At 37.3% G+C, this 13,678-nt stretch overlaps 2 protein-coding genes across 11 annotated transcripts in view; one reads left to right on the top strand and one right to left on the bottom strand.

Annotated features, from left to right (window-relative positions):
- PHOSPHO2 (phosphatase, orphan 2) overlaps positions 1–2,196 on the bottom strand; it is a 19,498-nt gene extending 17,302 nt beyond the window's left edge. For 2 of the 10 annotated variants that reach the window (XM_059394131.1, XM_059394133.1), the window contains exons 1-2: positions 1,925–2,196; positions 1,125–1,158 (exon numbers count right to left, since the gene is read on the bottom strand). The gene's annotated coding sequence lies outside the window, so the exon portion shown is untranslated. The remainder of the gene's footprint in view (positions 1–1,124; positions 1,159–1,924) is intronic. The other 8 variants (XR_009403113.1, XR_009403115.1, XR_009403112.1 and 5 more) reach the window with 7 other exon arrangements.
- A 50-nt stretch (positions 2,197–2,246) lies between these two features.
- The window catches only part of CFAP210 (cilia and flagella associated protein 210), a 37,144-nt gene continuing 25,712 nt past the window's right edge, over positions 2,247–13,678 (top strand). The window contains exons 1-4 of the mRNA XM_059394130.1: positions 2,247–2,402; positions 7,721–7,947; positions 10,968–11,141; positions 11,240–11,433. Of these exons, the coding sequence (XP_059250113.1) occupies positions 2,354–2,402; positions 7,721–7,947; positions 10,968–11,141; positions 11,240–11,433 (644 nt within the window). The 5' untranslated portion in view covers positions 2,247–2,353. The remainder of the gene's footprint in view (positions 2,403–7,720; positions 7,948–10,967; positions 11,142–11,239; positions 11,434–13,678) is intronic.

Below are 13,678 nucleotides of genomic sequence, written 5' to 3'. Positions count from 1 at the left end.
GAGAGAGAGGAGGAAGCAGGCTCCCCGCTGAGCAAGGAGCCCGATGCGGGACTCGATCCCAGGACGCTGGGATCATGACCCGAGCCGAAGGCAGCTGCTTAACCAACTGAGCCACCCAGGCGTCCCTCTACACTGATTTTGTAATAATTTTTCCCCAGAATAAACTCTGTTTCAGATCGAAATGCAAATACTGGGGCGCCTGGGTGGCTCAGTGGGTTAAAGCCTCTGCCTTCGGCTCAGGTCATGATCCCAGGGTCCTGGGATCGAGCCTCACATCTGGCTCTCTGCTCAGCAGGGAGCCTGCTTCCTCCTTTCTCTCTGCCTGCCTCTCAGCCTACTTGTAATTTCTGCCTGTCAAATAAATAAATTTTTAAAAAATCTTAAAAAAAAAAAAGAAAAGAAATGCAAATACTACCTTAATTTCACAACAAAATAAAGCACAGAGATGGAATCAGAGAGATAACTAACTCTAGATAGACTTAGCTGTAAACATCCATGGGTTCGGTGAACCAGGTGTTGGAAGTTGAATGATACTAGACTATCATGTTAAACTGGCAAATTGTTGACACTGAATTTTATGATTCAATACTTTCTGTAACCTATTTAGTTAAAATTCCAGAGAATTTTTGTTAGGAGGTAATTCTTCATGGGTCTTTACCGGCTCTACATGCCTTACAAGCAAGACATTCACTGCTCTATGCTCTCGCCTATCGTCTCAAAAATGTATGTATAGTGAACAGTCTTGAAAGGCATGTTTATTGTTCAGTATAATAAATATGGTCCCCTAAGCTCAGGGTTCCTGTCCTGTAAGGCAACACACTCCACTTGCAGGTGACTTCTGGGCCTCTTTGCATCACCCTGTGGGACGTGGAGCAAAACTGCTCATAGTCCGTCTACTGCTAATGCTCTATGTAGGTAATCCATCTCTGCCTAGGAATCTGTGTCTTCTACAGAACTGTGGCAGGCTAAGTCGTTAGCCTGCAAGTGGGATAAAAATCTCTGACCCTTCCCAGCTTTTGACATTTATACAACCATGCTTTCAAAAAACAAACAAAACCATCTATACTATATGTGCAAAAGCTAATTTCTGTCAACAAGTATTTTATTAATCCTTTCATACTTACCAGCATTATTACGGTAGAACATCTGATAGAAAATCTAAAGAAAAACAGTACAACTACGTGTTAGAACTTTAGTGATTAAAAATCTTACCTTCTTTCATTTTGAGTGACTCTAGCTTGATGCCTAATGTGTAGGTGTCCTAGCCGACTAGCTTATAATGAAATCATTTGTACTTCGATGTGTCAGAAAAGGATCTTCTGAAACCTAGCCTGCATCCACTCTCAACAGTTTTTTGCGTCCTTCGAGGTCTGACTAGTCCCACAGATACATTCAATTTTACTATACTGTATTTACAGAGCAAATTAAAATGTCTTAAAGGTCCTAACAGGAATGTTCTGGGACGATATCCAAGTTTTAACACTTCTCTTTCTTGAAGAAAAGAAAAGAAAAAAAAAATATATATATATATATATATATATATATGCTTCATCTAACCTGTTTCATGGCTTAGAAACCGAAGTATTTAAAAACAGATTTTCTGGGGTGCCTGGGTGGCTCAGTGGGTTAAGCCGCTGCCTTCGGCTCGGGTCATGATCTCAGGGTCCTGGGATCGAGTCCCGCATCGGGCTCTCTGCTCAGCAAGGAGCCTGCTTCCTCCTCTCTCTCTCTCTGCCTGCCTCTCTGCCTACTTGTGATCTCTCTCTGTCAAATGAATAAATAAAATCTTAAAAAAAAATAAAATAAAATAAAAACAGATTTTCTGTCCATGACTCTACGGAAGGGAGGCCTCTGCCCTCCACCTTCCACCCGCGGAGGTCTGCGGACCGCGCACACCGAGCCCAGGCCTCGTTCTCCCACACACCTGCAGGGTCCGCACTGAACGTAGGCGCAGGCACCTTGCTGGGGGTCATCCCCTGTGAGAAGCGCGCTGGATGAGGATGGGAGCGCCGAGCCGGTTCCCCAGAGATCCTCACTGACCCAGACCAAGTGCCAGCAGCAGCCTTTCCTCCGCGCCGCTCCCGCAGACTCTGCCCTCCGACCTCGTTCCAGTGACTGTCAATGAGGGTAACCCATCAGGCACGCTGGGCCACGACTTCCCGCGCAGGCGCAGTCCCTGTTTCCCAGCCCAATGGCCCGTGGCAGCACGCTCGCCGGTCCGCCGTCACTTCCGGCGGCGTTGCTAAGCAACTGTGCAGTTTGGCAAACATTCGGCAGGCTGGAGCGCTATTCGCCCAGCATCGGAGTCATCTTTCCAAGTCACAAAGAGCCAAAGGCACCTACCTCGTTAGAGATGCTGGTGCGGTTTGGAAGGCGCTGTGGACGGGCAAAGGAAGATACAGGTGAGGTAAACTGGCCTATCTAGGCACAGGGATTGTTTCTGGCCTCCAGGCATAGAGTAAGGGTGGCAAATGAAAGTTTGGTTACTTTTTGAAAAGGGCTCAACCAACTCGAAAGCATCCCCACAGGGCATCATTGGGCTCTGTGTAAACGGACGGTTTTGCCTTCAGATGAATAGGTGGGTGGGAAAAGTTTACAGTAATAGAAGCGGAGAAAAGATAAGTCATAGACTCCCAGTTGACCGTCTGGCCTGATCCTCAAACAGTGCAATAGCAGCTCCAAGAGTCCGGTGTTTGCTGAATTCCCTTAAGCTTTTGTTATTCACTGAGTGAATTGGAATATCTTTTGGAAATATCAGTGACCTCATTAGAGTCTTGGCTGTGCTGTGAACCTACTGACTGCTCTTAGCAAAGTCTCTAATGGCAATGTCTCAATTTCCTCATCTCTAGAGTGAAGAAGTGTAAAAAATAATTCTACTTAGATAGTGTAATCTAGACGACCTGTTATAAAAATCTGATTTTTGAATAGAAGTAGCCTAGGGGGGCATCTAAAGAACTCTTTAGCAATTCCAATGATTTTATTTTCTTAAGTCTGTAAAATTCCCAATTAATGTTGTCATCGTGACCACTTGGACCTTGGGAATCTGGACTTTCTTCATGTCATTGCCTGAACTTCTGTAGCAATAGCGCCTCTTTATGCCAGATGTAGAGTGAGGGCCAGACATTAACTCACCAGTGGACATTAATGGGTATTTCTGCAGTGAAGGACCATGAAGTAGCAGCAGAAGGTCCTGACTGGTTGGAGAGAGAAAGTACCCATATGACATGTATTGAAAAAACACAATTAGTCTCACATACTCACTGTCTCATATACAGAGTACTACAGTAAAAGTACTTTGATTTATCTGATAGATATTAAATAATGTTTTGTGTCATTCAATCCAAAAGTTACCATCCGAGGGGTACCTGACTGGCTCAGTCGGTAGATCATGTGACTCTTGTCGTGCGTGTGAACAGCATGTTGGGTGTGGAGATTACAAATAAGTAAACAAAATAAAGGTACTATCTGAGCCTTACTACTAAATTATAATCTCCATTGAAGTAGTGAAGTAGGAGAGGGGCTCAGATATGTAGACAGCTATCTGTAAAACGATTATCTAAAGATTTAGTGGGGTGACATCAGCCAGAAATCCATTTTGGAGATAACAATCTCCAAAAGTCCTCCTCTTTATTAAATGAAAAAGAACACTGACCAAAAAAAAAAAAAAAAAAAACAAAAACAAAAAACAAAAAAAAAAACAAAAACCTGTCAGAACCAACATTCTTTTGAGAACTCAGGAAATTAACCAAAGGCTTGCAATAACTGGGGAGTGTTTATCAGGAAAAATAGCCAAATCTTGGTAACAACAGTATGTTTTTTGCCATTTTAACTTGCTCTAATCCCATATTTTTTTCCTAGCCCCATGGAGGTCTAGAAAACCATTGCTACCACAGTGAAATCCAGTGGCTTAGTAATATGGAGGGGGTGGAACCGGATTGGATCCTCTCCAAATCTCCCCCCTTTTTAAGAACTGTTATTTGACCTGTCTCACTGGAAAATCCCACTCACAAGGCTTGACTTTATTTGACCTGACTCAGAGCTCACTGGGTATACTTGTTAAAATGATCAGTAGCATTTTTTTTTTTTTAACATCACAGCAGTCTGATGACTACATCAGTTACCACTAGGTAACTGTTGGTACAAACAACAAACTAACCAAAAAACTTAAGAGGAATACCTGGGAAATGAGATGTCCATAGGGGGCTGAAGATTCTACTTATTCCTGGGAATTCATAAGGACAAATGCATGCATCGTGCTGTGCACATGCCCAGGAAATACCTGAGAATGAAACTTTCACCTCTGGCTGAATTTGAGGCTCTATGCAAGAAAAAGTAAAGGCTAAGACAGAGTTGTAAACTATCTGCCTGAGCATTGAAGTCATGCTGCACCCCTCACAGAACATTTCTTAGCTAAGTCTGGGAAACTTATTTAAGGAAATAAAATTTAATTTAATGAAACTCTGTCCAGTTATTAGCTGACAACTAAATTAACCAAGCTGAAATTCCAGACAATGAGCTCTTCAAGACATAGCTTGATGAAACTTTTAAAAGACAAAAGCAATAACAGAATATATATTCCTTTCAAATGCACATAGAACATTCTTCAGGATAGACCATATGACAGGTTATAAAACAAGCCTTTATACATTTAAAAGGATAGAAATAATACAAAACATATTATCCAAAAACAGTGGAATGACTTAGAAATCAATAATAGAAATTTGGGGATTTCACAAGTATGAAGAAATTAAATGCTTTTAGGTTTTAAAAAATGGGTCAAAGAAGAAACCATGCAAATCAAAACCAAAATAAATGGTGGCTGTATAATGACTAACATAACATAATTTAAAAAATAGTGGTTGTTAGAATAGCTATTATCAAAAAGATAAGTAGGGACGCCTGGGTGGCTCAGTTGGTTAAGCGGCTGCCTTCGGCTCAGGTCATGATCCCAGCATCCTGGGATCGAGTCCCACATCGGGCTCCTTGCTTGGCAGGGAGCCTGCTTCTCCCTCTGCCTCTGCCTGCCACTCTGTCTGCCTGTGCTTGCTCTCGCTTCTCTCTCTATGACAAATAAATAAAATAAAAAATCTTAAAAAAAAAAAAAGATAAGAAATAACAAATGTTGGTGAGGATGTGGAGAAAAGGGAAGCCTTGTGCGCTCTTGTTGAAAATGTAAATTAGTCCAGACACTATTGAAAACAGTATGCAGGTTCCTCAAAAATTACAAATAGAATAACCATAGGATTCAGAAGTTCCACTTCTGGGTAGTTATCCAAAGAAAATGAGGACACTAATTCAGAGAGATATCTGCACCCCCATGTTCATTGCAATATTATTTACATATGTTAGAATATGGAAACAACCTTAAGTGTGTATTAATGGGTGAATAGGTTAAGAAAATACGGTTTATATGTACAATAGAATATTATTTAGACCCAGAAAAGAAGAAAATCTTGCCATTGCAATAACATGGACTTCAAGGGGAATAAGTCAGACAGAGAAAGACAAATACTGTATGATGTCATTTATATATGTGGAATATAAAAAACAAACAAACAAACAAAAAAACTCCATAAAACCTTCCCCAAAACCAGACTCATAGAGAACAGACTGGTGGTTGCCAGAGGCAGGAGATGGGCAGTGGGAGAAATGGTGAAGGAGGCCAAAAGGTACAAAGTTGAAGTTATTATAAAATAAATAAGTCCTAGAGATGTAATGTATAGCATCGGGACTATAGTTAGTACTATATAGCATAATTGAAACTTGCTAAGACAGTAGATCTTTAAAGTTCTTGTCACAAGAAAAAGATACTAATATGCTTAACAATATGTTAATCAAAACGTAGATGGTTTAACGTAGTAACCTTTGTTTAGTTAGCCTTTAATTGCAAGTAGCACAAATCAAGTTGAGTCAGTTTAGGCAAAACAAAGGAAATTTGTTACAAGGATGTATCTGTCAGGACTCTGGTTGCAAGTGACTAATCAAACTTATGATAGTTAAAACAAAGGGGACTATTTTGGCTCACATAGCTGGGGATTTATTTTATTTTTTTATTTTTTATAAACATATATTTTTATCCCCAGGGGTACAGGTCTGTGAATCACCAGGTTTACAGACTTCACAGCACTCACCAAAGCACATACCCTCCCCAATGTCCATAAAGATTTTATTTATTTGTTTGACAGAGATCACAAGTAGGCATAGAGACGGTGCGGCGGGGGGTGGTAGCCGGCTCCGGCTCCCCGCTGAGCAGAGAGCGGGATGCAGTCCTCAGTCCTCGATCCCAGGACCCTGAGATCATGACCTGAGCTGAAGGCAGAGGCTTAACCCACTGAGCCACCCAGGTCCCCCATATAGCTGGGAATTTAGGTATAACTTGATCCAGGACACTATTCTACTTCCCAGCTTTGTGTAGCTTATTATGCGGGCGGAGACTTGGTATGTGATAGGCAAGATGGTACCTGTGGTTCTAAACTCACACTTTAGCAACCAATTTCTCAATCCCATCAACCTTAATTCAATCCCCAAGGAGACTCTAGTTGATCCTTGCAGCTTTTCTCTCAGTGTCTTTATCTGTTTCTGAAGTCATGTGATTTCTGGCTTCTGCTTTTCTCCCTACATCTGTTTCATTCATCTTAAAATAAAAATAGTAAACATAATAACTAACATATATTGAGAACATACTGTGTGCCACATCCTATTCTAATTTTTTTACATATATAACTTCATTTAATTCTCACATCAACCACATAAAGTAGGCCCTATTAATATCTCCATTTTGCAGTTAAGGAACTCGAGAGTTAAATAATTTTACCTAGATTTACATAGTTCATATGTGGTAGTTCCTTTATGATGCTTTTTAAGTCATACATAGAATATCCAACTCAATCATATTTAAAAAAAAGGAAATTTATTTGCCCATGTAACAGGAACTCCAGGCTTCAGGTCTGATTGATTTGGCATTATAATGAGACACTTATTGCCCCACATTCCTCCTTTGTTTCTCCTTTGTGGTTCACAGTAATAGCTTCACTGTAAGGCTGCTTCCTTTTGTGGTCATAGGATGGTTGTCTGTCTGTTCTTTATGCTTCCTTGGTCATATCTAGTTTAAGAGTCACTCTCAGATGTCTCTTCCAGAAGAACAAGAAAGAACCTTTCTAAAAGTCACAAATAAATCTCTTTTCCTTTTGTTTGCTTATTACAGAAATAATTATTGGCAAAGGAGATGCAAGTATTCTTAAACTAATGAGGCCCACCCTGAGACCGTAGTTTTCCAAATTACATTGCTGCTACTCAATTAGGAAGGGATTGAATAGAGTCAATGATGATGTCCACAACTTCTAAAGATGAACATTCCCCCAAATTATCCATTTATAGACTGCTACTTGGTCAGTTTTGAAAAAATGTTTTAATAACAGCCTGTTGGGGTAGGTATTGATCTCAACTTTAAAGATGTTGATACTGAGTCTCCAAAAAGTTGAATGACTTATCTCAGTTTACAGAGTAAGGAAATGACCAAGGGAAGACTCAAATCTGTCTTTTGATTCCAAGTTCTTATATATTTTGTGCTTAATCTCAGTGTTCTTTTTTTTTTTTATCTCAGTGTTCTTAAACTAACAAGAATAAAATTATTTAAAATAATTTCCAGATATCATGACAATATAGAAAAAACATTTAAACTCTTGAAAGTTTTTAACATTCATTCTTTAAAATTTATTAGAAATAAAGAACTCTGAAGAAGATCAAGCTCTCTATCCACCTCTTCTACCTAGCAAGGTAGATCTCCGGGAGGTTACCATAATTCCACAAAATGAGTGGAAAAGGATTCAAGATAGCCTTGATAGTTTGACAAGAGAAGCAGCATGTCTTCGTGCAGAAAGAAAGGCAAAGAAAGAAATGCATTTCCGATCCCAAGAAGTGGTAAAACATTGGACTAACACATATGCAGTAAGTATTAATCACCCGGGAGTACACATGCACTGAAGACTCACTCTCTTTTCTTAGTACTCTTCTATATGTTTTTTTTACATGTAAAATACCATAAAAAATACTTTGAAACACATTCTCAACAGCTTTATTTAGGAGAAGTGACACAATAAAGTAGACATATTTAAAGTGTGCAATTTGATAAGTTTTGGCATAATTATACACCCCTGAAACCGTTATAATTAAGATAATGAACATACTCATCACCCAAAGTTTCCTCGTGCTCAGTTTATTGCTTCTCATTCCTCCTCACTCTTTTTCAGACAACTGATCTGCTTGATTCCTTTCTTTCTTTTTTTTTTTTCAAGATTTTATTTTTAAGTAATCTCTACACCCAGTGTGGGGGTTGAACTCACAAACCTGATATCAAAAGGCACATGCTCCTTCGACTAAGCCAGCCAGGCAGCCCTGATCTGCTTTCTTTTCTTCCTTCCTTCCTTCCTTCCTTTCTTTCTTTCTTTAAAGATTTGTGTATTTATTTAAGAGAGAGAGAGCGCACGCATACCTGTGCAAGCAGGATTTGGGGGAGGGCAGAGGGAGAGAGAATCTCAAGCAGACACCCTGCTAAGCACAGAGCCAAATGCAGGGCTCCATCTCACTATCCTGAGATCATGACTTGAGCTGAAATCAAGAGTCCATCACTTAACTGACTAAGCCAGCCAGGCACTCTTGCCCTCAGCTGCTTTCTATTATAAATTTTATTCAATGCAATTGTTTTGAAATTCTTTCATGTTGTTGTGTATATTAATCATTCATTCATTTTTATTGCTGAGTAGTAGTATTCCCTTGTATGGACATACCACAGTTTGTTTATCTGTTCAATGGTTGATGGTTTTGGCATCAACCAAATGTTGATATATGAGCTGTTTCCAGTTTGGGGCTATTATAAATAAAGCTGCATATGAACCTTCATGTGTAAGTTTATATGTGGACATACACTTTTACTTCTCTAGGGTAAATATCTGGGTAGAATGGCTGGATAATATGATGGTTGCATATTTAACTTTGTAAGAAACTTCTGAACTGTTTTCAGAAGTAGTTCTAATTTTACACTCCCATAAGAGTATAAGTGTTCTATTTTCTCCACATTCTTGCCAACTTTCTATGGTCCATCTTTTTAATTATAGACATTCTAATAGGTGTGAAGTAGTTTTAATTACAATTATAATTTGAATTTGAATGCCTCTGATTATAATGATGCTTAACATCTTTTTATAAACTTATTTTCTATTGTATATCTTCTTTGGTGAAGTGTTTATTGAAATCTTTTGCACATGCTTAAATGGGGTTTGTTTTGGCATGCACATAGGTGGCTCAGTTAATTGAGCGTTTGACTCTTGGTTTCATCTCAAGCCATGATTTCAGGGTCCTGGGATCAAGACCTGAGTCAGGTTCTGTGCTCACCGCAGAATCTGCTTGAGATTCTCTCACTTGGTCTGTCTCTCTTTAAAATAAATAATTAAATATTTTAAAAAATAAGTGGGGTTTGTTTTCTAATTTTTATTATTAAGTTTAGGGAATTTTAAAATATATTCTGAATACAGATCCTTTATTAGATATTTGATTCAAAAATATTTTCTCCCAGCTGTGGGAAGGGACATAGAAAGCTTATAGTACCTTGCTTTAGGAATAGTGTTCATAATTTATTCTTTTTTTCTAGAAGAGGGAAAAATGTCATGGCTGATATCATGTATTACATATGTTACATGTAATATATATAGCATGTGCAATAGTACATATTTTATAATATATTGTATCACATATTATATTACATTACATATTATGTATATTACTATATATATTATATTATATATTACATATATATGTTACGTTCTAAAAAATGCAAAACTACAGGGAAAGAAAACAGATCTGTGGTTGCCAGGGATTGCAGATGGGGGGAGTTGTTGGTATACCAGGGCATGAGTTCCATGAGGATGGAACTGTTCTATAAGTGACTATGCATTTGTAAAACTATACTAAAAGGGGGTATGTAGATTTTGCTCCTAAAAACATGATTTTAAAGAAGTCCCTGATCCATAAAGGGATGGGGGAGTGGAATATACCATATAAATAAACCGAAGTAGCACACTGTATATAATGCTTTGTATCTCCATGGATGTTAAAGAATAAGAAGAAGTATAGTAAATGTGGTAGAAATGTAGTAGTAAAAACTGTTTTATAGGCACAGAGATTGAAAAAACAATAGACCAGAATAGAGAGCTTAGAAAAACTCACATGTTATATATGGGAACTTGACATATGACAGAAATGTCAGTCAAGACAGAAGGGAAAGGACTGGGTATTCTGTAACTAATACTGAGATAATTGGCATATGGAAAGATGAAATTATATCCTTATGGTATAGAATATGCAAAAATGAATTTCAGCTGGATGAAAACCCAGAAGTGAAAAGTAAAACAGTAAAAATTTAAAATAAATAATAGGTTATCTTCAGGATTTTAGTGTAAAGTAAGGTTTACTTAAGACATATGAAGTATGACCCATAGAGGAGAAGAAGGACTCCATCTGACGTGACACATTGGATAGACTCCTCATAGATGTAGAAGAGCATTAAATATGCTACTGTTGATTTTTTAAAGGAATAAAAATAGTAATATATATATTTATATAAATATGGAAAGGAACTTTGGAAGTGAATATAAGAAACTAATAATAGTGGTTATCTTAGAGATTGCTGGTGGAAGCTAGGATTAGAGGGAGAACTTCACTGTATATCTTTACAATATTTGGGGGTTTTGAACCAAAAATATTAATATTTAAAATATTAAACATGTTACCTACCCAAAAGTTCAATTAAAATATTAGCTTATAAGTGTAACATCTTATTTTATTTATTAATGATATATGCAAATACAATAGCTCATAATGAAAGCTCAAATTATTTTGTTATATGTAATGTTAAATTTTATGAAATTGAGTTGAAAAATGAAAATAGAAGACTGATTTTTTTCTTTTTTTAGGGGATGAAAGAACAGAAACTTGAAGCCAAAAAGAAGCGTGATGAAGAAGTAGAGGCAGAAAGACAAATTCTTGATATAGAAGAAGAAATATACAAACAAGGAGAAAGAAAAAAGGCTATTGAATTTGCAAAGCAATACCAATTGTACCAGACAGAAAGAGTGAAACGCTTTCATGTACTACTTGGGTTTTCTTGCATTTCTCTCTATATTTAATGTTATCTATACATAATTAGACTTTATTTTCTTAAAATGCCACAATTTTTTTTTTGTAGTCAGGACTTCTTCTTAGTAGAGTTATGAAAGAACGTGATGCACAGATTGAATTCCAAAAGAATAAAATAAAATCAGATGAAAAATGGGAAGAACAATTGAAACTCAGCATTGAAAAATCTTTTAAAGAAGAAAAAGAAAAAGCAGAAAAACAACGCAGAGATAGAATGGCTCTTGCCAATGATCATTTAAAACAGTATGTATATATGAATTACCTTTTTTGTATCTTATCTTTCTCACAAAAGCTTTTTTTTCAGATTATAAAAGTAATACATGCTGAAATACCTAGTAAGTAGAAAAAATACAAAGAAGGGTTAAAAAATCTCTATTACTCTTACCCAGAGATAATATATTAGTTACTATTGTCACAATAATGTGGCATAACAGTCACACAATCCAGTGGCATTCAGCAAACCATTGATTTCTCATGCATCTGTGGGTTGTTTTAGCCTGGTTGTACAGCTTTTCTGCACACTACAGAACTGGTTGGGTTTGCTGGTTGCTGTGGAGAGGGCTCTGATCTGTTCCATGTATGTTCATTTTTAAGATCTAGGATAAAGGGACTTGGGGAAACTTTTCTCATGGTATTGACAGAGATGCAAGAGAATGAGCCTGAGCTTAAAAGAAGAGATTATGCTGAGTGAAATAAGTCAAGCAGAGAGAGTCAATTATCATATGGTTTCACTTATTTGTGGAGCATAACAAATAACATGGACACGGGGAGTTAGAGAGGAGAAGGGAGTTGGGGGAAATTGGAAGGGGAGGTGAATCATGAGAGACTATGGACTCTGAAAAACAATCTGAGGGGTTTGAAGTGGCGGGGGGGTGGGAGGTTGGGGTACCAGGTGGTGGGTATTAGAGAGGGCACGGATTGCATGGAGCACTGGGTGTGGTAAAAAAATAATGAATACTGTTATGCTGAAAATAAATTAATTTTTAAAAAATGTGGCTAAACTCAAAGGCAAAGTCAAGGAAGTGCACTTGATCTACCATAAGGCTAAAGCAAAACATATGGCCAAGTCTAACAAGCATGGAATAGAGAAATAGACTCCAATGGAAATGAGAAGTGAGAGAGTGAGTCTTTTTGACCAATAATCTAATCTACTGCAATAATCTGTAATTTTTTGGCATGTTGGTATATAGCCATATATTTTTTGGTGGTGGTGGAGGGGGTCAGATTCATTGAGCTGTAATTTACATTTACTAATAAAATTCACCTTTTAAAAAGCATATAGCTATATAACTACCCCTAAGTCAAGATATAGAATACTTCTAGCACCCCAAAATTTCCCTCATGCTCCTGCGCCTTTGCACTAAGTTCTATTCTTCACCCTCAGGCCCTGGCAATCTTTGAGCCACTGCTACAGACTTTTTTTCTGAGCATATATACTCATATTTTATAAAATGGAATCAGATCAATAGTATCATTGGATATTTTTTCACTTACTAGTATATTATGAGCTTTTGCTATGTCAGTAAATAGAAATCAAACCTGAACTCTTTCAAAGAAGTAGCTACTATATATGTCAGGAGAGGGAATTGTATTTGTGTATAATTTTACTTACTTTTCTAAACAGCTGATACATACAAATAGGAAAAGGCACAAAGGGGATTCAGTAAAAAGTCTGTTCCTCATCTGCTGGCCACCTTGTTTTTCCAATGTGAGACTTACCAGTTTCTTTACATCATAGTTTAAATGTGCATGGATCATTTTAAATTTCAAACAATAAACATTTTAAACAATATTACGCTTATGAAGAAAAATTATTTTTGTACTTAAACATATTATTAATATATGATCATTATAGAATTACAAAATACAATAAAACAAGATGAAAATTAAAATCAGTAGAAACTGGGGCACCTGCATGGCTCAGTGGGTTAAAGTTCTGCCTTCAGCTCAGGTCATGATCCCAAGCTCCTGGGATCGAGCCCCACATCAGGCTCCCTGCTTGGTGGGGAGCCTGCTTCCTCCTTTCTCTCTGCCTAGTTGTGATCTCTATCTATCAAATAAATAAATAAATAAATAAATAAAAATCTTTTAAAAATAAAAATAATAAAAATAAAATCACTAGAAACTGTGATCCAAAAAAACCAAAAAAACAAAAAAAACAAAAAAACAAAGCAGGCACTGTTAACATTTGGGCATATATTTGTCTACTTTTCAAGGTTTTTTTAAAATTTTGCTAATAGGAAATGAATATTTACTTGTTAAAATTTGATACAACAAAATTTGGAATAAAATTGAAAAACCCATCTTCATATTCACACTTTCAGTGTCTCTTTAAGTCCCATTTTCCTTTTCTCAAACAGCATTATAAATAGTTTGTGACAAAAATAAATAAATAAATAGGGGCGCCTGGGTTGCTCAGTGGTTTGGGCTGCTGCCTTCGGCTCGGGTCATGATCTCAGGGTCCTGGGATCAAGCCCCGCATCGGGCT

Source organism: Mustela nigripes, chromosome 3 (genome assembly GCF_022355385.1).
Source record: "Mustela nigripes isolate SB6536 chromosome 3, MUSNIG.SB6536, whole genome shotgun sequence".
Taxonomy (NCBI): Eukaryota; Metazoa; Chordata; class Mammalia; order Carnivora; family Mustelidae; genus Mustela; species Mustela nigripes.
The sequence above is the reverse complement of the archived record's forward strand: the minus strand, read 5'-3'. Positions and strand labels throughout refer to the sequence as shown.